The sequence below is a fragment of the Pimephales promelas genome, chromosome 19 (assembly GCF_988280905.1).
Source record: "Pimephales promelas chromosome 19, fPimPro1.hap1.1, whole genome shotgun sequence".
Lineage (NCBI taxonomy): Eukaryota > Metazoa > Chordata > Actinopteri > Cypriniformes > Leuciscidae > Pimephales > Pimephales promelas.
This window is the reverse complement of record NC_142787.1, coordinates 19,295,547-19,320,709: the sequence shown is the minus strand read 5'-3', so window position 1 is coordinate 19,320,709 and position 25,163 is coordinate 19,295,547. Positions and strand designations below refer to the sequence as shown.

Below are 25,163 nucleotides of genomic sequence, written 5' to 3'. Positions count from 1 at the left end.
TAGTAAGACCAGAATGTGCAGTTCATTTTGGCTAAATAGTAACATTGTTTGGTAACGTATCTAGTGTTGAGGCCAGAATAAACTGACAGTCTGTGTGCTGCTTATTTCAGAAGAGCTGAGCAGATTTAAAGGAAAGGGTCTGGCATTCGTCTGAGGGTTAAAATATAAAGTCCATGTATTATCTCTATGTGGAATCAGAAGGGAGGGACACAGGTGAAGTTCAGAACTTAATTTGTGGCAGCAGCGCAGTGCTTTTGTACACTGTATGCTGAAGAACAGCTCTTGTTCTGACTGGTGTCTAAAGCAAAGATGGCTACATGTCACTGGATTCTCCTTGTGTGTCTCATGATGAAGGGTGAGATTTGCTGTTTTTGTTCCTTTCATTGTTGTAAATGTTTTTTTTTTTTTTTTTTGGTTGATTGCAGTGTGTTTTTATTTCTCGTATTTTTTAGATTTTGTTGTTCAATTTTCTAATTGTAATATTAATATTTCTATAAATATGCTCCATTAAGTTAAATCAAATCAATATCAAATACATTTAATTAAGTTTTTTATTCTAAACTCGTCATAGCTGCAGAAGCATGACTTGATGCTTGCTGTCAAAAATTATATGAACTAAAAGTTATGATGACTTATGTTTTTACATTGCTTTAACTCATCAAAATAAGTTCATCAATTTTAAACTTTATTTTAATAAGTTGTACAAGATTCAACTCATGTTTTAAGTTTTGTTTAATGTAATTTAAGTTGAAATCACTTAAACTTCCAAGTTGATTGTACTTTACAGAATGCAATGTCTGGCATCTTACCTCATTGCATTTCTACATTGTATAAGAAATGTTGTCCTTGTATACAGGAATGCAGCCTCGTATCAGAGACCTTTGACTGCGTACTGTGTGCAATTACTAAATAGACACACCTTTGTGACGACTTGAAGATTTATAAATTCATGTGGTTTTTATTTCTCAACCCTCATGAAGCCTAAGTTCTCAATCACTTACTTTTCAGTCTTCAACTGTCCTATTTATTTCATTAAGATGTTTTATCTTGTTCACAGAATCCTGAAAAACTGATTCATGGTTTCCCAGCACAACAGTTAATTGATGATAAAAAAAAATAGTAATACATGTTTGTAGAGCAGCAAATCAATATATTAAAATGATTTCTGAAGGAGCATGTGTAATTCCTAAAAGCTTTCATAATCGTAGAGTAATAGCACTGTGATGTCCATGTTTTGGATTCTATAAGCACAACTGCGAAAGGCCAATATGTGTCTTCATCATTACTCGTATTCGACAGCTGCCGCACTGGATCGGGAAGACTGCAGCGGCACCCCAGAAGACAGATGTGATTTTGTTTGTGACTGTAAAGACTGTAGTGATGAGCAGGACTGTGGTAAGATACTGAAATTCTGTATATTCATACCTTCTGGAATGCAGTCATATATTTATATATGTCATTCGCCTCTTGACATTCATGTTTTTACTGGTTGAATACCAGGTTATCGAGGACGAGAGTTTGTGTGTGATTTTGAGCACGAGGGGAAGTGTGGATGGACTGAAAATTCAGAAGAAGGTGTGTATATGTGGCAGAGACAGCAGAGAGGAAACACTCTTCCTGACAGTGGGCCGTCCTCCGACTACACCACTGGCACTTCCACAGGTACATGACAATTCAGTTTACCCTTCTGTTGGTTTTAGAAAGCCTTTCCAAGTGATAAATTTACTTGTGTTAAATTAAACTGAAGACCTTATTCAGAGCAGCACCCTATGGCTGTGAGGGATAGACCTAATGTTTTTTGTTGTTGATGTTTATCGTATATACATATACAGAAGAAACTCGAAAAATTTGAATATCGTTCAAAAGTTTATTTCAGTTATTCAACTTAAAAGGTTAAACTAATATTACATAGACTCATTACATGCAAAGTGAAATATTTCAGCCTTTATTTATTATATTTTTGATGAATATGGCTTACAGCTTATGAAAACCCCAAATTCAAAATTAGAATATTGTACGTTAATATAAATCGTTTTGATTCCTGAAATAAAAATGTATCATGGTTTCCACAAACATTTAATCATCCCTGTTTTTAACTTTGATAGTAAAAATAAATGTTACTTGAGCAGCAAATCAGCAAATTTTAATGATTTCTGAAGGATCATGTGACACTGAAGACTGGAGTAATGATACTGAAAATTTAACTTTATCATCACTGGAATAAATTAACATTTTAAATATATTAAAATATATACAAGTGATTATTACTGTATTTTTGATAAAACAAATGTAGCCTTGGTGAGCATAAGAGAATACCTTTAAAAATATTTAAAATCTTACCAACCAATGGTAGTGTAAATGGTCATGATTTTTTTTTTCTGCATGTTTTTTAGTTTTCTAATTTAGTCTATTGCTGCATTTAATTATTATACAAGAATTACTAATTATGTTTAAATGGTTTTGTTTAAAAATATTGCAGAAACTATTTTAGTTAATTACCATAAGCATCAGGTATTGTGAACTAATAATTGACATTTTTTACAGTGTTTATTTATAAAGCATTTTCATTTCTAAATATATTATTATTCATTATTAATTTAAACTCATTCGTAATACATTTACTAATTTTATAGTATAAATTGATACTAATTTAAGATATGCCACTTCAAGTTGCTTTCAGTTAAAACAGCTCAAAACACGCATTAGTCTATGACTAGGCCTTGACTGTGAAACCGGCCAATAGATTATTAAATGCTGTGTACAAGTTGTATTCATTGTTACATCATTCGACCTGATACATTGACTAATGTTAACAAATTGAATCTTATTGATAAGTGATATCAAGGTTTCTTTTCATGTAATATTTCTGTGTTTCTCAGGCTGGTTTATGGCAGTGACAGCTGTGACTTCAGATGCCCCGAGAACTGCTGTGCTCGTGTCCCCTACAATAAAACATTCCTCTCCTACTTGTCGCCTTCGGCTCAGATACTTCATCTGGGACTCAGGTTCACACACATACTAGCACATTCAAAACTGCATCAAATATGGACTAATTAACCTGTAGAGTAGTATTAAATAAAGATTACTCAGAGGAAACGGACACATCTAACCGTATAGGTTGTTGCTTCAACACTTGTGAATTCAGTTTGTGTGTGTATGTTTTAGGTTACACAGGGCTGGGTGATGCCCCTCTGTGGGGGTCAGTGTTGCAAACTGGCGGCGAAGAAGCTGTAGTTTGGAGGCCAGAGAACTCTAGCTTCCGAGGCTGGAGGGAGGCCACCGTTTACCTTGGCCGTATTCCGGGCCCTTTCCACATCCAGCTTCATTCCAGACGCAGTGAAGGGAAGCAGGGAGATGTGTCCGTCGATCACATGGAATTTCTAGATTGTGCCCTGCCAGGTAAGAACAAATGGAAAAAGGTCATTCACATATTATTTTGTACATTTATACAAGAAAAGCTGGAACAACCAGATTTTATTTTATTTTATTTTAATAAAGCAATAAGGCCCAAGAAGCCCTATTTTACACTGAATTTAGAACAGCTAAGGGGCATCTTTAGGCATGACGTGGAGTCCTAAGTATTTTCATTTTAAAATTTAGAAAAGATTGATTTAATTTGTCTGATGCATTAAATGCAGTTTCAAAGTGATGATTTTTCCCCCAAAAAATATTATGAAGAATGTATAAAGGAAAATCCACAGCAATGTTTTAGTACTTTATTTAAAGAAATTAATACTTTTGTTAAACATTTAAAACGTCACAAAAGATTTTTATTTCAAATAAATGCTGTTCTTAAATCTAAAAATAAGTTGGAGAATAAAAAAAAAAGATTTTCACGGATTCCACAAAAATGTTTTTATACATATTACTGTTTATATTAATATATTACATTTTTGATCAAATAAATGCTGCCTGGGTAAGCATAAGATATATATATATATATATATACAGTGCCCACCACAATTATTGGCACCCCTGTTTAAGATGTGGTCGAGGACTTTTAAAAATTCTCCCTTTTTTTTAAACAACATAGAATCCAAATGCAAAAAAAGAGAAAAATCCAACCTTTTATTTAAGTACATTACTTTGGTGGTAAAAAAAAAATGTAACATTTAAAAAAATAAACGCTTCAAATCATGTGTCCCACAATTATTGGCACCCCTGATGTTAATACTTTGTACAACCCCCTTTTGCCAACAAGACAGCACTTAATCTCCTCCTATAACATTTCACAAGATTGGAGAACACAGAGAAAGGGATCTTTGACCATTCTTCATTGAAAAACCTTTCTAGATCATCCAGAATCCTGGGCCCTCTCTTGTGCACTCTCCTCTTTAGCTCACCCCACAGGTTTTCGATTGGATTGAGGTCTGGGGACTGAGATGGCCATGGGAGGACCTTGAGTTTGTGACTGAACCATTTTTGTGTAGATTTTGCTACACGTTTTGGATCATTATCCTGCTGAAAGACCCAATGACGACCCATCTTCAGCTTTCTGGCAGAGGCCATCAGGTTTTTATTTAAAATGTCCTGGTAGTTCAAAGCGTTCATAATGCCATGCACCCTAACAAGGTTCCCAGGGCCTTTGGAAGAGAAACAGGCCCACAGCATCACAGATCCTCCACCATACTTCACGGTGGGCATGAGGTACTTTTCGGCATACACATCTTTTGTTTTACACCAGATCCACTTAGAGTGTTTGTTGCCAAAAAGCTCAATCTTAGTCTCATCCGACCAAAGCACACGATCCCAGATGAAGTCCCAGTGCCGCTTGGCAAACTCCAGACGTTTACGTTTGTCAGTGTTAGTGAGAAAAGGCTTTTTCCTAGCATGCCTCCCAAACATCTTGTTGGCATGTAGAGAGCGTCTGATGGTTGTTTTGGAGATTTTGTGACCCCAAGATGCCACTATTTGATGCAATTCTGTGACAGTGAGCTTAGGACTTTGTTTTACTTTTCTTAGCATCCTCCTCACAGTGCGTTGTGGTAAGATAAACTTGGGACCTCTTCCAGCCTTGTTTGTCACTGTTCCTGTTGTTTTAAACTTCTTAATGATTCCTCTAACTTTAGATACGGGCAAGATAAGGTGAGTGGCTATTTTCTTGTAGCCATTGCCTGACTTATAAAGGTCAACACACATCTGCCTTACTTGAATGGTGTGTTCTCTTGTCTTTGCCATGTTGACAAATGGGTAAGAGAATTAGGCATATGTGTCATGTCATATTTATACCCCAGGGAAATAGGAAGTCATGAATTACTAATTAAAAGTTCCTAGATATCCTGACCAACATTAGCAACTACAGAAAATATATATTTTTTTAAAATCAATTACATTTTTCAGCGGAATTGTTAGGGGTGCCAATAATTGTGGGACACATGATTTGAAGTTTTTATTTTTCTAAATTTTTACATTTTTTTTTACCACCAAAGTAATGTACTTAAATAAAAGGTTGGATTTTTCTCTTTTTTTGCATTTGGGTTCTATGTTGTTTAAAAAAAAGGGAGAATTTTTAAAAGTCCTCGACCACATCTTAAACAGGGGTGGCAATAATTGTGGTGGGCACTGTATATATATATATATATATATATATATTTTTTTTTTATCGCATTTATTATCTGCATGCCTTAAAAGTCAACAACTGGGCATCCATGCTTTTAATGGATAACACCATCAGTGATAAGGATGTTTGGATTCTCCCTCTCTCTTTCAGTTCCTCCTGAAAGTGGAACATGCATACCTGGTTTTGTGACATGTAAGCGGGAGGGATGTGTGGAGGACTATAAAGTGTGTGACGGCACGGATGACTGTGCTGATGGAACGGATGAAGAGAACTGTGGTGAGGACCATAATCTAGTGAGAGAAATCAATGATGTATTGATGAGGAAATATGTTCATTCATTTAGTCTTCAGTGCATTTGATTCTTGAGTTAGATCCCCAACTGCTGGTCTGGAGTCATAATCGCTGATAATGTTTGTTATATTGGTGTCTATTAATTATGCACAGAGCAGAACATGGGCTGTGACTTTGAGGATGGTCTTTGTGGATGGGACATAAGGACAATATCACCCTTGAAATGGACAAGAACAAATCAGATGAATATATCACTTTCTGAGCCTCAAAAAGGACCTGGTAGAGACCACTCAACTAACACGATGACGGGTATGTGCAGGCCAGTAAGCAGGGTTATTATAGTTTAAAAATTTTCATTTATTATTATTTATTTATCTTAGTTTTTTCTATTTCGTCTAGTCGCATTTCAATGTTTAATACAGGTGGGTTAGAATGATTTTATAATATACCATGTACACCACTGTTGGAAATAAATTAATACTTTTATTTTAGCATGGTTAAATTAAATTGATCATGACAGTAAAGTATAATGTTACAAAAGATTTCTGTTTCCAATAAATGCTAACAACAAATATTAATATATAATATATTAAATATAACACAAAATATTAAGCAGCACAACTGATTTCTAAATTCATAATAATACTGTTTCTTGAGCAACAAATCAGCATATTAGAATTTAAAATATTGAATTTAGAATTTTAAAATAGGATAAAATGATGCTGAAAATTCAGCTTTGCCGTCACAGGAATACATTTTAAATCGTAATAACATTTTGTACAATATTTTTGATTAAATGTAGCCTTGGAGCATAATAGAGTTCTTTTAAAAACATAAAAAAAAAATCTAAAAACCATTAAAAAATAAAAAACCAACCCCAAACCTTTGAACAGTAGTGGATCAAGAACTTTACTTAATTTGTGACCATTTTTATTTTATTTTTTATAGTTATAGAGTCATGAAAATGTATTTTATTTATTTTTTCCTAGTTGTGTTTATTGCTGTTTTTTTTGTTAAAGGTAACACTGACATGTGCATTGAAGTCTCAAAATAAGTCAATAAATAATTACTCTTCAGGACATTTCTTATATGTAACCAAGCCGGACATCCTGACGAGTGATTGGACGTCTTTTCAAAGCCCTCTCCTGGCACCAACCAATGACACACATCCTTGCCGGGTATGTACAGTATAGTACCAAATACTTATTAAATGGAGCAGTAGCATGACAATAAAGGCACAACTTGAACTTAATACACTACTTTTTATCAGGATTGTAACCACATACGCAGGATTAGGGGACATCTCGGTGTCTATAGGCTTACACTTTACACCCATTGTCCATAATTACAGATGATAATGTACACACATCAGTTTGGCCGAGTGTCGGGCGGACTGTCTGTGTTGGTGGCTGGGACGGAGATTTATCCTGTGTGGGAACGTGGAGGTGCTCTTGGGGACTTATGGGTAAAGGCTGAGGTGGAGTTTGTTGTCAATAGCACGTTCCAGGTACTTGAACTCATTGCTCCTCTGACATCATCACTCTCAGAAGTTTCCTGCTTTTTTTATCACACAGCAGTCATAAATGCTGTCTTATGTATTGAACTTTCCCCAATCAGATACTATTTGTTGCTGCCATTCGAAACCATACGTATGGAGGGATCGCCATTGATGATATTGTGTTGTCTCCTGAGTGCATCTTATCCAATGATAATGGTACTCTCTGATTTTATGCCTGTCTACGTCGATTATACACCACAACTCTGTGTTTGCCAACACATTTGGCTGTAAATTTATAAAACAAGTGTCATTGCCTTTTATACAGCATCAATGCCAGTATTTCCAAAGCCTCCCGCTAAACCTTGCATAGAGGACAGTCTAAAAATCTGTGACTTTAAAGAGGACTGTCCTGCTGGAGAAGATGAAGCTCAGTGTGGTGAGTACCACCTATACAATTATGTGTGTGTGTTAAGTGAATTTGCATGTTTGTTTTGGTGTATACAAGTGTATACACATTGAGGGTCTTTGTTGTGTACATAGGGGACTTCTCATATGAGATGGGAAGCTCTGGCTGGACAGATACTAGTATAGGGAGCCAGGCCTGGGAGCTAGAAAAGTATAATGACACCTTCGTTCAAGGTAAAAACAACCAAAAAAAAATCCGTTTTTAGCATGATGGAATTAAGAAAATGCTAGATAATTGAATGTAATTTGTGTATGTGTGTCAATAGAAGAGTTCCTGTTTGTGACTGGTGCTCCTGGGCAGCAGTTAAGTGAAGCTCAAACTCGTACCCCTCTCCTGGGTCCGTCAGGTCCAGCGTGCACCCTTCAGTTCTCCTACAGTCTCAATGGCAGTAACCCACACATAGGTACGACATCAGCTGTAATACACCTGTCTCTCCTCTGTTAGTTAGCGTGATATTAGACTATAGACTCTCTTCCTCTCTTTGCAGGTAAACTGGCAGTGTATGTTGTGGACAGTGTGTTTGGGACTCATTCTGTGCTGTGGAACTTTACTGGAAGGACCAATAAGATGGCAGGGACTTGGCTAAAAGAGGAAGTGTATGTTGGAGCAAGAGATAATCGCTTTCAGGTAGACTATCTATCTATCTATCTATCTATCTATCTATCTATCTATCTATCTATCTATCTATCTATCTATCTATCTATCTATCTATCTATCTGTATATATATCTATCTATCTGTCTGTCTGTCTATCCATCCATCCGTCCATCCGTCCGTCCGTCCATCTGTCCATCCATCCATCTATCCATCTATCCATCTATCCATCTATCCATCTATCTATCCATCTATCTATCTATCTATCTATCTATCTATCTATCTATCTATCTATCTATCTATCTATCTATCTATCTATCTATCTATCTATCTATCTATCTATCTATCTATCTATCTATCTATCTATCATCATCTAGCTCTCTGTTTTTGTCTATTTTCTTCTTTCTTTCTCAGTTTGAATTCATGGCCCATTCTGAAGAGCTCTCCCCAAGTAACCAGATTGCAGTGAAGGATGTGTACTTTGTTAACTGTTCTCCTCTTTATATCCCCTCTGGTGGTGAGTGGATACAAATCATTTTTTAACACTATTTTTTGCATGGTTTATTTTAATTGTCTCTAAATGATTTGGTTGGCTAAATAAAATGATTTTTTTTCATTATTGTTTTTCCTATAACAGATGTATCATGTAATTTTGAGGTAAATTTGTGCGGGTGGTACCAGGACCAAACAGATAATTATGACTGGAAGCTTCATACTGGAATGGACCACACTGTCCATGATGGTCAGGAGACTTTTAATGTTGCTTAATTTTTAGTGAATTAAATTTGAACTTTATGTTATTTTATCATCATCATACAAACTCCTTTCTCTACTCTTCTCTCTCTTTCTCAGGTAGAAGTCTGGTGGTGGATATGTGGGACACTTCATTGCGAGGTCTTTCTGGACGTCTCCTCTCAATCAGACAGTATATTCACACTGAGCACTGTCTGTCCTTCTTCTATAAACTCTACGGGCCAAACACAGGTGGATCTGAACACCGTTTTCCCAGCTTCATAAAATGTGATTTTCTCAGCCATTGTATGACCAGAAGGTCCTACTTCTTGTGCTGAGACACTGACTCAAACTTTATACTTAATTATAATTAATTTGTTTCATCATCCATCTTCTCTTTCCAAGGCACTCTCAGTGTAAAGCTGCTATTTGCTGATGGCTCAGAAGAGCTGTTGTGGATGCGCAGCGGTGCCCATGGTAACGTCTGGCATGAGGGCCATTGCCCTGTGCCTCCTCAGCTTTCTGCTTTCCAGGTGCACACAAAAGTTGTTTACACACCTAATGCATAATTGACAGCAAAATCCCCAGCAAAACACATGACTTTGCAAATGGCCACTACCACATATATTGGTTTAGAAGATTTGTATCGAATAAACTGACTGTGAAAAGGGATGTTTTAACATTTTCAGTATTAAATTTCTCTTCGAATTCCTTTAATGTTCTTGCCATTCATTTTTCTCGCTTATGTAGCTGGTGTTTGAGGCAACTCGCTCTGGTTTTGATGGTCAGTTAGCGTTAGATGATGTGGCGTTTGTGACGAGACCCTGTTCCTTGCCCACTATGTGCTCGTTTGAGAGTCAGACTTGTGGCTATACCAGTTCTACAAAAGCCAGGTGGATACACCAAAGCTGGGCAATACACAAAACTGGACCGGAGACCGACCACAGCCTGGAAACAAAAAACGGTAAGGGAAATTTGAAAATGAAAGAAAATTGGTGAAGTCTAATTTGCTAAACTTGCACGGCAGTGTTTGTGATCCAGCTCAACCTTGTTTAGGATATAGATTACTAGCTATGTTTTCTATTTTATTTTAGCTGGATTAGTTTAAAGGAGTGATGTATAGTATGTTGTGACTAGGGTTCTACATGCTGGCCCACAGCGGTGTGGATGTCCTTCCCCTGGGCAGTGTGACCACCTTGACCTCACCTGTGCGCAGAGGTTTGACTCACACCGAATGTGTACAATTCTGGTACCATACAGGGGGAGAAAAGCCAGGTAAGAGAACATGATCTCATATTTGTGTTGTGTACACACCTATTCATTTTCAAGTAAATACCATATGTATCCCCACACACAAAGGCACGCTGAATGTCTATGTGAAGCCATCTGATGGAGATATGATACAGATATTTTCTAGCAGTGTCAGGCAGGGACATGCCTGGCGTCATGGCCAAGGGAACATCAGCTGGCATGGGGACTGGCAGGTAAGTGATCTGCTGCCTTAGGCCGTTTAGCATTGTAAATGCCAAGGTATCGCAATTACACCTGTTTTGTTAGCTTGTTATTTTTAATAAATGGTCTAGGTGTGAGTATGGATGTGTGTAAAGATTTGAAGCATCTTTGTGATTCAGCTGCAGTTTGAGGTGAAGGGTGAAGGAGGCTTATTGAGTTTCATTGCCATTGATGACATCACCTACTCGACCCACAGCTGCCCCACACCAGGTTTGAATTAAAACGTGAATTATAGTCAACATGAAATCAAAATTAACCCCATTTACTTTCACAAGCACCTTCTCCACCTACTTTTCATCTATAACTTGTCATATATATTGCATAAAATATTGACAATATACACTCACCTAAAGGATTATTAGGAACACCATACTAATACTGTGTTTGACCCCCTTTCGCCTTCAGAAATGCCTTCATTATATGATATTGGATTAGTTATTAGATATTGCATTAATGAGAAATTGAACTGGTGTTCCTAATAATACTTTAGGTTAGTGTATATTCTACAGTTCAAATTTTGGGGACTGCAAAGTCTATTTTGCTCACCAAAGCAGCATTTATTTAATCAAAAATACAGCAAAAACTGTGAAATAGTATTACAATTTAAAATAGCTTTTTTTTTCTAATTTAAGATTAGATAGATTATTGGAATTTCAGGTTGTTAAAAAAAGAAAAGAAAAAGTTCTAAATGACCAGCATTTAATTGAAATTTAATTTTTTTGTTACATTAGAAATGTCTTTACGTCACTTTTGATCAATTTACTGTATTCTTGCTGAATAAAATGTTAATTTCTTTAAAAAAAATCTCACTGGCCCCAAACTTTTGAACAATATTGTTTCTTTTTAATTATTATTATTAATAAATAAATGCATGTCACTGAATACATTTATATTATTGTTCATTATAATAAATATTCTTATTATATGTTGTTGTTTATTATTACATCTCTAAAATAGCTTAGATTTTAGTTTTTGTTTTGTTGTTGTTGTTTGGTTATTTGTGTTTGTGTGCATTTCAGATAGAGTCTGTGATTTCGAGAAAGGTTTCTGTGGTTGGTCCAACACTCAGAATGCATCTTTAGACTGGTTAGACTGGGACCTGACCAGTGCGCAAGCTGAGAAGTTCTACAGCACACCAGCATATGACCACACACTGTACACAGAGGAAGGTGATTCATGCGCTTTACGCTCATACTAAAAAGTGTTTGATGCTAAGTAGAGAATGTGAATACTCATTGTCACAGCTTTATTTATTTTGAGGAAGTGGATGTAATTTAGTCTCCTTTATAACTCCAGGACACTTTCTGGTCCTTCCTAACTCCCAACGGGACACCGCTAATCGGAATGCCTGGCTGCTGAGCCCTCACCTGCCACCAACCAAAGGAACCTGCCTGAGTTTTTGGGTTTATCAGCCAACCATATGTATGCCACATCTATATCTGCAAATTCATCAGTGGAATAAATTATTCCTATAAATTATTAATACATTTTAAACTATATTAAAATAGAAAAGTATTTTTACTGTATTTTGGATCAAATAATGCAGCCATGGTGACTTCTTTCCAAAACATAAACGGCAGCATAGCTACTAAAATATCTTATCAACAAAATCTCTCTGGCAATTATACAGCTTATTTGATCCAAACGTTTCCTTAAAACTAGGATCCAGCTATTGCATATCCTGTGAAATGCACTGCAAGTTGCATTGGATTAAAAACAGTAATAATTATAATTTAATAATGATTATTTATATTGCTTTCTTCTGAAGATGACAGCAAACTCATAGTATGGAGGCTGTCTGAAGAATCCAAACAAGAATTACTGATTCTGGATGAGGGAGGTGGAAACTGGAAATACTTTAGTGTCAATTTCACCTCAGAAACCGAGTACCAGGTGAGCAAACACTACTTTATTCAATGTTCTTATTGGTTCTGCATGAATTTGAGTTTGATTATACTGATTGTGTTTGTGATTTAATGCGAGGCAGATTGTACTAGAGGGAATTAAAGGAGAGAAGGGTTTTCTTGCCCTGGATGACGTGCGGTACACGGTTGGGGTGAACTGTGCTGGACAGAAGAATGACCAAAGTAAGAGTTCTTCATCTAGCAAGAATTCTTCGAATTAGTCTTTACCTTAGTGTCATTCAGATTCGTTATATATTCTTGTTACCATTATACCTTCAAGTATGTATGAATTGGAAAGCGATAGGTGTGAAAACCTTATATATAGTGATGCAGGAAAATCATGACATCTTTATATTTACAGCCTCATCATCTGACAACACAGGAACCACTGTGGCCTCTGTTGTATTCGTCATTCTGCTCTTACTGATTCTCGCTGCCTTGTTTGTGTTCTACCTGAAGACTAAACACAATGCCAATGCCTCAGTGGATACCTCAAACGAATCTCATGTAACCTGCACTGGCTTTGGCAATGAACTGTATGGTTCTGGAGATGCTGTAAGTTACCTGGCTGTACATGTTCTTTTGTGTGTGTGTGTGTATGTGTAAAAGCTTAAACCTTAGGGATAGTTCCCCAAACAAAACCAAAAATTCAGACATTATTTACTATGGAAGCCATTCTGACTTGTTTTCTTGCAGTTGCGAGTTTACATCTCACAATTCTGAGAGAAGTCATCAGAATTGCATGATATAAAGGAATATTTTTTTTAATCTGAAATGTTTCACACCCAGATGCTATAATACGACGATAGTTTTATGGTGATTTTGCATAATTATTTTTAAGCTTGAAAGCTCCAGTCCCCCATTCAGTGTAATTGCATGGAAAAGAACGACCAGTAAATTCTTCAAAATTTCACATTTTGTATTCACAGATTAAAGAAAGCCATATGGGATTACTGTAATCTCTAATAATCTAAACTGTGTGTATATTAAAATCTCTTTTTGTGTGTTTGCTGGTTACAGCAATATCCCGATGAGGGGCATGAGGATACAAGGCCGTAGGAGATTATTGTGGTGACTGTGCCACCAACTGGCAGCCTTCAGGCAAAACAGCTGACATCACTGCAGGAGAACTGCTTGTGTCGGCATGGCAGGACTAGCCCGGTTATAACACATGCAAAACAACACCAACATGTTCACACTGATGCTAACCAAAAAATTTCATCACAGGATAAAAATGGCATTATCCAAACAAGTAATCCAATTAAATGCAATTTAATATATGATATACAATAAACTACTGTCTTAGAGGCTGTGGTATTTGATGTCCATAGCATAGATTGTTCAATTGTTCGATTGTTTTTGTGGTTTAAGTGGTTTGGGGTCATCATGGCTATCCTCACTAAAAGATCTAGCCTGTGGATGGTCTTTCACTTAATGGATTCTCTCTACTGCAGAATAACAGAGATTTATGCACAACATTTTTAGGAGTACAACGTAGTTTTGTTATGGTAAAAATTTAAATAAATAAACTATTTGAGGTTCCTTTTGTAATGCCGGTATAGAATAGCCTATACGGTTTATATTAAAAACTTTTTATAAATGTAATTAAATTGTATATTGTATTACCATTGTATTACCATATCATTGAGTATTCATTTAAAAAGTGTATAATGCGATTAATAGAAATATTATTTAACAGATTATCTCAATCAAAGGATATCTTAATTTATTAATAGTATTGAGACATTTCACACTTTCTCTCTCTCTCTCTGTGTGAGAGTGTGTGTATTAAAGGTTTACAGTTCATTTATCAATAAGCTATTATTAGAGTGATTGTCTTTTGCCGTCTGTCTGATTTTTTTTAAGTACTACAAAAAAAACATGAAAATTGGTTATAGGCAGAGTTTTGTACTCCTTCAGAAATGCATAATTTTGCTGTAAGCTAAATTTCCTATTTGTCGTTGTTTACACTTTGTTTTTGTTTAGTTTTTTTCACGAGGAATGACTTGTATGCGGGGTTCATATCATAGACATGGTATAGACCCCTTTTAGTGAACATTGTGATGTGACGTCGGCGTAAAAGGGGCACTACTGTTACTGAATTACGAGGTCTCTTGGCAACGGCGATGTCTCCACGGCAACATCATCCCCCTGATCCGTCTGTCGAAAAGCTCAATAGGATTTAATTCAAGCAACACAAAGCTCACTCTACGTCAACAATAAAAGGTGAAAATCTTTGCTTTGTCACAATTAAAATTCGGATTATCAAGTCAGTGATGGGGAGTAAAATGCCGCTGTTTATGAATTATTTTTGAAGCGCGAGACAGGGGAAGTGACTCGTGGAGCGGTGGATGGATAACAAACGTGCGCGTGTGTGAGATTCAGTGACCCTGTTGCTAAATTCCGTGCGACCCACATTGCTGTGCAAAAGCCTGTCAAATACCTTACCGGCAGGATGGACGCGGGGGTGCTTATATTTTTACTATACGTCATGATAGCTCACGAGCTGGTGTGTGGACTGATGCAGTACAGGAGACAAGCAGCCAAGCCACATAAACGCCTCATGTGGACCTCTGGGTAAGATGTTTAAATATGCTTTTTTACCTGTCACAATCACTAAAAATGTTCCCCACGTGAACCTGACCAAACTTTATTTAAGAGTTTTTTTTTTCCATATGCATTAAAATGTTTGGTTTTGTTACCACAGGCACATTTAGGTAATATTACTACATTTTAAATGCATTGTTTCGCTAATGATCACATATTTGGGTCTTTAGCGCTATGCTCTACCGATAATATAAAACTATTAGAGTAACAATTACAGAAGAATTAAAAAAAGCATATTTTGTAACCTTTTTGATTATGTTTAGTGCTTGCTCTGCAGTAAATCTCTGAGCCATTTCAAGTTACACTGATGATAATTCCTATTCTTTTGTTTTATTGCCTGTGGTAACTATGAGTGTAACTTCACTTCATCATTGTGTATCAAACATTGCTTCCTTGTAGAATAAATGTGAATTTCACTTGTTCCGTCATCAAAGATCCAATTGTTGTTGTGCAGAAAAAATATATACTTACACCGTTACCTAGGGTAGTTAACACCCTATACAATTTTCACACAAAAAATATAAACATTTTTATACATTTTTTGTGTATAATGGAGAAATACTAAGAAGAATGTTGATGTCTAACTTTAAAAAAAAATCAATGAGGAGGAGGCCAGTGAATGACGTCCCAGGTTACTAAAGACCTGAGGTATGTGTTTAGGTGTTAATATTCATTTCACACCGTTACAGTACCATAAAACACAAAACAGTCCCTATTTAGACAGCAATTAAAATATGTGCATATGATATACCTTCATAACTGTCTGTGTTGTTCTTACTCTTACCCACAGTGCTCGTGTCTGTCATGGAACGTGGCGAGTCAGTAGCCAGCCGGTCCGGTCAGGGAGACGAGACTCAAAGAAATCTGGGCGTATTGTCAGGAAAGCATGACATGAGAGTTGCTTTGGACATATGATCCATAAATGTGATTCTTAATCATCCATCCTGCACTGTGATCATCACTCAATGAAGCTATGCTGGACCGCTCACTGCCATTCACGATTATGTGGTAACTGCAGCTGTGATGCTCAAAGTTTACAGTTTTCCTTCTCACTGTAATTCTGAATATCTTTTCTTAAAGGGATAGTTCACTCAAAAATGAAAAAATTGTCTCATCGTATATAGGCCTACTCATGTCTTTCTTCAGATAAACATAAATGAAGATTTTTACTAAAATAATCCTTCTCTGTGTCCAAGTGAATGGTTGCTGCTTGGTTGACGCTTGTAAAACCACACACAGGCTGTGTCCGAAATCTCCACACAAACCACTACTCCCTACCTCCTACGTAGGGGGTAGGGAGTAGAGCACTATATAGTGAGCTCACCAGCATAATAGAAACACCCCTTTCGGACACTACTCAATCGTCTCTCAGCGCCGTTGATTACGTCATTTCTGTCGCCTGTCTGTCTTTTTTACAATCAGCGCAATGCAATTTTTTGTTAACATTTTACCATATGTCTTGGAGTATCACAATAATGTCGTATTGTGAGTTCAGTATCGTGATATGTATCGAATCGTGACATGAGAGTATAGTTACACCCCTAGTCATACAGGTTTAGAACAGCATGAGGGTTGATTTTTTTTTTTTTTTTTTTTTTTTTTGGGTGGCCAATCCCTTTAAGAATGTTTGTGTAATTTGAAAGCTGCTATTTTATTTCTTTAAACTGAGTATATTGCCTTGAGTTGTGGTAGCCAAAAGCAAGGTTCAGTCGCAACCTGAGGTGATCTGGGAGCTCTGAACAATCCCAATCTGATATCACTGGTCACTTTAATCCCGAATCACTTTTGATCAAAACCTTTTGGTAAATGATGTCAAAACAAGTTTGCAAATATAATTTGCATGTTTTTTCTGCATATTGTTTAAAACAAAAAAGCTATTTCTTGTTTTAGATGTAACAAGTGTTAACCAGTGTGTGAAGGACGTTAATTAAACACGCACTTAATGTTAGTAGTAATGTTTTTTTGTTTTTTCACATTTGAGGCATTCACCAAGCTATTTTTATACATTTTACCATTGTTCTTTTTAGATTTGTATCACCAAAAATATTTGAATTGGCTCTTTAATATGTTAAGCAAGTATAGTTTTAGTATTATCAGTATGAACCACCTGGGTTACATATTTCATTTTAAGGTTACATGGTCAAGATCATCTTGTGCCACGTCATTTTTGTTTTCTGCCTGTAGATGTGCCAAAATGTCACAATGGAGACTGGATGAACAGGTTGCTTCACATTTTAATTTTACCAGAAGTAGACTATATAGACACCCAAACATCCATATGTATTTATACAAAACATTTAATTTCAAAAACACTGACATTAATAAAAAGCTGAAACTTTTTTAATATCTCATGAGAAGCTTTTCACTAGATTTTGGGACATGGCTGAAGGGATTTGCTCCCATTCTTACACAAGAGCTGGTATACCAGCAAATCAGTAACAACAACAAAATAATAATAATGGTAAATGTATAAAAACAAAATAAAAAATAATCGTGATTTTAACGGTAAAAGACTGTAAAAATGCTACAGTGCAAAACTGTTAATTGGTTAACATACTATATACAGTAAATAACTATGATATAATTTTACTGTGAAATACCGTTAAATTTACAGTTTTTGAAAGTGAAAAAGAAAAGCTCATTGTATAATTTACAGTGAAAAAAACGTAAATTGAGATTCCCACAATTCCTTGTGTGACACTTCACATTTTATGTATTTTTGTTGAAATAACTGGTTCCTCATAGTTTTCTTGTTTTGTTTTTTTTTGTAATTAGTCACATTAGGGTTTTAAGTTACATTTAATGTTAAATTAATGTTTATGGCATTTTTTTGCATCTTTCATCTTTACATAAGTATTAACGTTCTAATGGAAGACTACTTGTGATGAGCTTTGAATGCTAATGTAACTCTCACCACTGTTGTGATGATTGTTGGTTGTCATTGTATTACAATGGTGCTAAACAGATCAATTTTTCAAAAGGTTGGTAAATCAACATTTAATCGGAAAATGAAATACATTTTATTACTGTAAATTTTAAGTTAAGTCTGTAAAACCAATAACATTCCTACCATATTTTTAACTGTAAAGTTCTGGCAAGCTGCCGTTTTTTTTTTTTTTTTTTTTTTTTACCGAAAAAATTACAGTTGTATTTTTAGTGTATACATAAAACATAAAATATCTATACATACAGAGACACATACAAACAGCTAAACATACATAAAAAAATACACTCTGTTACCCACACCTATAGGTGTGTTACCCACACCTAAAATTTAGGCACACTTTGTTCCACGTCACCAAAATTGCCTTCTAATTGCATAACTTTGTTGGACTTGGATTTAATACACAAAGGTGATAGAGAGTGATCTATTCACAACTTTATGAAATTAGCTGAAAATTAGAGTTGATGCACTTTATTTATTTATTTATTTATTTTCATAAACACTTCCTTAATGTTTTTTAAACTGGTTTTGCCTGCTCATAGGTAACTTGTGGCAATAAGACTTGTGATTCCTTTTAGTGAATGAAAAGACCCATTAAAAGAGGTTGTGAACATTATGTCTGTTCTGCAAACAAGCAGTTATAGTTTGCTTCATGACGTGCTTGCAGGGGTTTGAATAAATCAGCTTTACTAATCAGCTTTTTTTACAGCAAGTGTCTGTTCATATCAAAGTAAAAAGCTCGGTTCCTCTGTGTCTTTATTTTGCTGATGTCTCTTTCCAGTGGGAAAAAAAATCCTCTCATTAAATGTAGTGTTTAATTGTGTGCAGGAGAGCTGAGGTGAGAAAACGGTTGAGTAGATTTGAAAATACTGCCATGCACAATTCTTCATTGCCTCAAGAGAACTATATATTGTATATTCAGCCTAACTTAATACATATACAATAAAATACCTGGTAACCAGAAAGAAAATAAAAACAGTTAATGAATAAAAACAACTCGATAGTACGATAAACTAAGCAGCTGCATTGTAGCAATTACAGGTTGCATTCATGGTTGCATTCGTGTGTAATGACTCATTTTGTTTTGTCATCACAGAAACAAAACTATGAAGGGAAATCACGCCCATCTTATGTTTAATCTCTCATACGACATAAAAGTTTCCTTAAACTCAACTGTTTCAGCACACAGTCCTCATTCTTCATGCTAGAAGAGGAACGATTACATCATATACGCTTGTCTGAGTAAGTATTATGGTACTTTAATGAGCAGTAAAACATTTCTTGGCTATTCACTGTGTAATTAAATAAAATATAATATTTTGATAATATTTATTTGTAAATTTGTAAAATATAATCAACAGTCTAAATGCTATCGTTATATTAAATTGCATTGTAAAAAAATTGTTAACTATTTCAGAGTATTTATTTATATATATATCCATACAAATTTGTGGATAAAGTATTGACAAAAAGTACAATTTAAAGGTTTTTAGATTCAGATTTGTCCGAATTTATTATTCATTACAATAAATATGTTTAAATAATTAGAATTAATATTTATATTTTAGTAAACAACTACATTGACAGCGTAGTCTACTTGTTTTGCTTCTCCAGATACATACTGTAAATCTGGTCCAGTATGTCTTGCGTATCTGACAGCTCCAGCCTCAACAAGGCACTGCGGCACCAGTATCTGAGTCTGCCACAGGGACACTTCTGTCAGGTCACTTACGTCTGGATTGATGGCTCTGGGGAGGGTCTGCGCGCCAAGACTCGAACCATGGATTCGGAGCCAAAGAGCATAGCTGGTAGCAAAGTTTCAGTTTTACCTGACCAGTTTCACTTTCTTTGTTTTTATCTCCAGCAACTTGTTAATGCTGGTTTTTCTTGTTCTTTGGCAGATCTGCCGGAATGGAACTTTGATGGTTCCAGCACAGGCCAGTCTGAAGGACGCAACAGCGACATGCTACTGATTCCTGTCTGCATGTTCAGGGACCCCTTCATTTTGGACCCAAACAAACTGGTCCTGTGTGAAGTGCTCAAGCACACCAGGGAACCTGCAGGTATGATTGTGAAACTGTAATTTTTTATTTTTTTTTTTAAATCATAAAACAATGCTAAAGATTTACTAATTGTAGTTTTTGATTTGCCATATTCAAAAGGAGCACAAGCAATGCATCTCAGTGCAGTTTATTTATTTATTATTGCTTAAAGTATAACAGGTAAATTGGATAAAATTTTTTTTAGTTCATGTAGGCCTGTATTGAAAAAATATGATATTCAGTCTCATTCACCTGCTTCCCAGCATGCACTGGTGCATTAATAATGAATATTCCATTGTTTGGCAGTTTGCTAGTTTCATGTACATTGTTACGGACAAATTTGGAAATGTATTTTCACTGTAAAAAAAATATTTTCATGATTTGTTATCACAACATTTTTTCTTTTGTCAAATCAACTTGGATAATTGATGTAGTTCAGATAACATAATATTTTGAGTTTCTAATGATTAAATTAATCACCTTCATTGTATTAACTCAATTTTTCCATTTCAATGAACTTAAAATTAAAAGGCAACCAGGTTACTTATTTTTTAAGTTAAACCAACAATATTTTTTTACGGTGTTCTTACCTATTTTCAGGATGAGTTTGTTCCTTAACTCAAAAATGATTACTTGATGATTGCAAAATGATTGTTACTGCTTCACGTAATCACTCTTTAAGTTTGTTTACCATACAGAATGCGTATTCGAATTTTATATTGGACACAGTTCTTTCAACTTGTTGATAAAAGGAGCAGATTTGGTTAATCGAAGTAGTTATTGTTAAAATTAGAGCAGATTTAAGTCATGCAACTTGACATTTTAAGCTCATCGAAAGGCATTTAAGTTTATGAAACAAATTCAAAAATAAGTCATGCAAACTGTTGCCTTATTTGTAATTTAAGTTCCACAAGCACCCTATTTTTTTAAACGGATTTTAAAATTGACTGAAAAAATGTTTTAAGATGTTAATGGGTTAGTACACATCAGGTCTTGATTACTGATACTGCTCATATAAAGACAAAGCTATTTGCTATCTTTTAAAGTTGTGTAAAACTGTAGATGATTTAAACCCTGCATGGTTCATCTGTTGTCTTAGAATCGAATCACCGTAACAGCTGTAACAAGGAAATGGAGAAGGTCAAAGATCTCCACCCTTGGTTTGGTATGGAGCAGGAATATACTCTACTAGGTGTGGATGGACATCCTTATGGCTGGCCCAGACTAGGCAACCCCAAACCACAAGGTGATCTGAATGTTATCATGAGTTGTTACATCCACAGTCTAGGTTAAGGGTGCAACATGAAACCTTATAATCCAATGGGAAAGTCTTTGGTTTTAAAGGTGCTTTGTGGGATATTTTGAATAACCACACTTACAATGTCTGTATAGCTGTGTAATTAGTATAATTGAGATAACATTATATTTATTCAAATTTTAATAATACATTTTATTTGTAAATTTCAATTTGTTACACTTTGTTGTGTTCAAATATGCCTGTATTGTTTGTATTCATTTGTTTATTTCATCAAATTTTGTACATGAAGTGAAATAAATGCTGCAACTAACTGAAATAAAACAAGTTTAAATAGTTGTTTCTTACATTTGTTAAATGTTTATTTGATTTCAAGTGACATTTAAGTCTCAGTACCTGATAGATGCCCAAAACAAAACAAATTTGTGTGGCTTTCTGGTCCACACTCTTTTAGCCAATCAGAAAACTCTCTGCCTGTGACTCATTTTACTGTACATTTTCAGGTTTGTTGACATTTATTAAGAGAGTTTTTATGACAATTTTGTGTCTCTCTTCTGTCAGGTCCGTATTACTGCAGTGTTGGCGCTGACAGAGCCTTTGGCAGAGACATTGTGGATTGTCATTATAAAGCCTGTCTTTATGCTGGGATCAAAATCAGTGGCACTAACGCAGAGGTCATGCCCTCTCAGGTAACTACCATGAAGTTATTAGGTAGAGATACACTATTTATTTACAAAAAACACAACATCTGTGTGTATATCTCTCTCTGCAGTGGGAGTTCCAGGTGGGTCCATGTGAAGGAATTGAGATGGGAGATCATCTGTGGATGGCACGTTTCCTGCTACACAGGGTGTGTGAAGATTTCGGAGTGCTGGCCACCCTGGATCCAAAACCCATGACAGGAGACTGGAACGGAGCCGGTTGCCACGTCAATGTGAGCACAGTGCAAATGAGAGAAGAAGGAGGAATTGAGTATGTACTCACTTATGCCAATAGACAAATATAAAAGTATGAGTTGTGTCACAGTGTTATTGCCATGTCATCTAACCTCCATCGTCCTACTCTCATCAGGCACATTGAGAAAGCCATCGAGAAACTGAGTAAGCGACATGTAGAGCATATTCAAGTCTACGACCCACGCGGTGGAGAAGATAATAAGCGTCGCCTCACGGGTCATCACGAGACCGCCAACATCAGTAATTTCTCAGCAGGTGTTGCTGACCGCAAGGCGAGTGTCCGGATCCCTCGTCAGGTTGGTCAGGATAAATGTGGTTATTTTGAGGACCGCCGTCCTGCCGCCAACTGTGACCCATATGCCGTGACCGCCGCAATAGCCCGCACATGCATGCTGGAAGAAGGCAAAGATGTTCATGAACAGGAATAACACACCTTTGGAAACAATTCATTATTGTGAATTTATAAGCAGAGGGCACATTAACCTGTTATATTTGTCTCTTGTTATTACTCTAAATTAAAATTTTTATCTGAAGAATGTTTTATGGCATGACTTGCAGGCAGGCTTGAAATGCTGTATCAAATGATCATACACTTTAGTTTGTCATTGTCAACATACATACTTAACTATTCCTGCAATCAACACACCAAGTAAATTCGAAATAGCACTAGGCTGGCACTCAATTAATGATGTCATTCACCTGGTTCATCATCACAATTTTCAGACAGGAGGAGGAGGAAGTCCCATTTTTGCCTTGCATATGCAGATTTATGCTCATGGCCTCATCAACTTGCACCTATTATAAACTTAATAGTATCGTGACCACATTCAAAGTTATTTTAAAGATCTTTCACAGTTGCAGAACAAAGGAACTCTTTACATTTTTCTGTCCATCAGGTCTTGAAAGGTATCAGCAGGAACCTTCTAACTTAGGCTAGTTGTGTTCCAGACTGTGAAATTTGTTCAAGCATTTGGACAAGACAGACTCGGTGTGCAAGGACCTCAAGTCAGGAATGGTCAGAAATCGTAAGGTCCCGAATGATCTGCTCCCTGCTCCATTCTTAGGGCCTTTGGTTTGATCTATCCTGGACAAAGATTTGAGGTAACAACACCAGACTCCACATTAAGCAAAAGCCAATTCAGAAATAATAAATACATAACATGGAAGAGTAAAAAATGCACCTGACAGAGGCACACAGTTGTGTGTGTGTGTTCCTTTAGCACAAGCACTGCATGGGTTTTTTCTGGTTCCGCCACTTTCCCTTAACAGACCAGACCAAAAGGATTTTACAAATAAAAAAGTTATTTTGAGTCTATTCATGCACCCCAGGGCGTTACACCTGGTTTCAGGGGAGAGGAGAGCATTGCCAGATCTCTTGATGAGACACCACCCAAAAAGGAGAACAGGATTTTCAATTTTCAATCTTTCTCATAAAACCTATGACTGCTATAAAACTTTGACCATTTTACCAATCGCACTTAACATTTAAAATGATACCAAACGTGAAAAGGAAAAAAACAATTTTCACATAATACATCATATGTGAGATACATACGTATAAATTCAGTGACTTCAATCAGGGAGAAAGGAAGGGAGTTGGAGAGGAAATGCATAGATAAATGAGGAGATTCGTTTGGGTGAGGCGGTGTCTTCTCTACTTGGGTTTGTTTTACTGAGGAGGGGGTTTGATCTCAGTTTTTGTCTTAGTAGGAAAAACAATAAACTGTCTGTTGAAATCTCATATCGTCACCCACATTCTCATTGCATTGCTCATTCTTACGTGTTCTTTTCAAAGTCGAAGTATTTGTTGTTTCAGTTGTGGTGTCCATTGTAGTGGACGTAAAAAATCGAATAAAAAAATGAGTTGGCAAAAATCTTGTTTTTTAGATTAATTTCTCCATTGAAGAGGAGTAAAAATCCAGCATCATATTTGTATATTATAATAGTTATATTTTTTTAAAGACCGGAAATCACTTTTGGCCACTACTGTATGTTTCCGCATACTGCTGTTCAAATGTTTTGGGGTTTTGGAAAATAAAATGTTTAGTTGGCAATACAGTAAAAGGTAATATTTTGTGTGTGTGTATTGGTGTCACATGATCCTTCAAAAATCATTCTAATATGCTGATTTGGTGCCATTCAAGAGGATTTAATGAAAGTCAGTGGGTCCAGTGTGCTGAAAAACAATGCAGCAGTTTTAATAAGAATGGCAGTTCTAAGGTTGCATGTAAATGTTGAGGACCTCCTACAAGTGACAGAAGATATATTCTATGTGGATCTTAGTTGTCACACCAGTCTCAAAAAACAAGAGAGCGAAAAGGGACCAACAGACGAAGCATATTTATATTTTCTTTTGGATTTATTGCATTATACAGTATGTCTTGCGCATCTGAAAGCTCACATCTTAACAAGTTCTTGCGGCAGAGATACCTCAGTCTTCCCCAAGGAGACTTTTGTCAAGTTACTTATGTCTGGATCAGTGGTTGTGGTTTGGACCTGTGTAGCAAGACTCGAACCATGGATTTTGAACCAAAAGTCATAGCTGGTACAAGAGAAATATCTCCATGGTTTCTTGTGATTTTCATTCATGCTTTGTTTGTTTTTTTATACTTTTCTTTCTTTCTGTTTGGCAGATATACCAGAATGGGATTTCAGTCAGCAAGGAACCTGCAATGAAATGCTTCTGGCTCCAGTCTGCATGTTTAGAGACCCCTTCCTTTTGGACCCTAACAAACTGATTCTTTTGTGAGGTGCTCGAGGAGACCTGCAGGTAAAACAGGCTGAAATCATGTGACGAAACGTA

At 36.0% G+C, this 25,163-nt stretch overlaps 2 protein-coding genes across 7 annotated transcripts; both read left to right on the top strand.

Moving 5' to 3' along the window:
• Positions 1–41: 41 nt before the first annotated feature.
• On the top strand, positions 42–17,111 carry mamdc4 (MAM domain containing 4). 2 transcript variants are annotated; one of them, XM_089123568.1, is made up of 30 exons: positions 42–355; positions 1,300–1,395; positions 1,501–1,662; positions 2,880–3,005; positions 3,166–3,399; positions 5,711–5,836; positions 6,005–6,160; positions 6,929–7,029; positions 7,203–7,358; positions 7,469–7,565; positions 7,675–7,785; positions 7,890–7,988; positions 8,081–8,218; positions 8,303–8,442; positions 8,823–8,925; positions 9,046–9,150; positions 9,261–9,392; positions 9,546–9,673; positions 9,891–10,104; positions 10,278–10,415; positions 10,500–10,624; positions 10,772–10,862; positions 11,672–11,821; positions 11,949–12,074; positions 12,421–12,545; positions 12,640–12,739; positions 12,918–13,111; positions 13,577–14,782; positions 14,874–15,133; positions 15,954–17,111. In XM_089123568.1, the coding sequence occupies exons 1-28, from the start codon at positions 310–312 to the stop codon at positions 13,613–13,615; spliced, it is 3,558 nt and encodes a 1,185-aa protein (XP_088979694.1). In that variant the 5' UTR covers positions 42–309; the 3' UTR covers positions 13,616–14,782; positions 14,874–15,133; positions 15,954–17,111. The 2 variants fall into 2 exon arrangements, with proteins under 2 accessions (XP_088979694.1, XP_088979693.1); XM_089123567.1 differs by having other exon boundaries at positions 13,577–15,133.
• Positions 17,112–18,317: 1,206 nt separating this feature from the next.
• Positions 18,318–25,148, top strand: LOC120490823 (glutamine synthetase). 5 transcript variants are annotated; one of them, XR_016147615.1, is made up of 9 exons: positions 18,318–19,349; positions 19,722–19,915; positions 20,009–20,170; positions 21,249–21,395; positions 21,966–22,093; positions 22,177–22,376; positions 22,476–22,656; positions 23,309–23,461; positions 24,994–25,148. XR_016147615.1 is itself a non-coding variant. In XM_089123571.1 (8 exons), exons 2-8 carry the CDS (start codon positions 19,747–19,749, stop codon positions 23,387–23,389), a joined length of 1,068 nt encoding a protein of 355 aa, XP_088979697.1. In that variant the 5' UTR covers positions 18,318–19,349; positions 19,722–19,746; the 3' UTR covers positions 23,390–24,984. The 5 variants fall into 5 exon arrangements, 4 of the variants coding, with proteins under 4 accessions (XP_088979697.1, XP_088979696.1, XP_088979698.1 ...); XM_089123571.1 differs by lacking the exon at positions 24,994–25,148 and having other exon boundaries at positions 23,309–24,984; XM_089123572.1 differs by lacking the exon at positions 24,994–25,148 and having other exon boundaries at positions 18,319–19,349; positions 23,257–24,984.
• Positions 25,149–25,163: the final 15 nt, after the last annotated feature.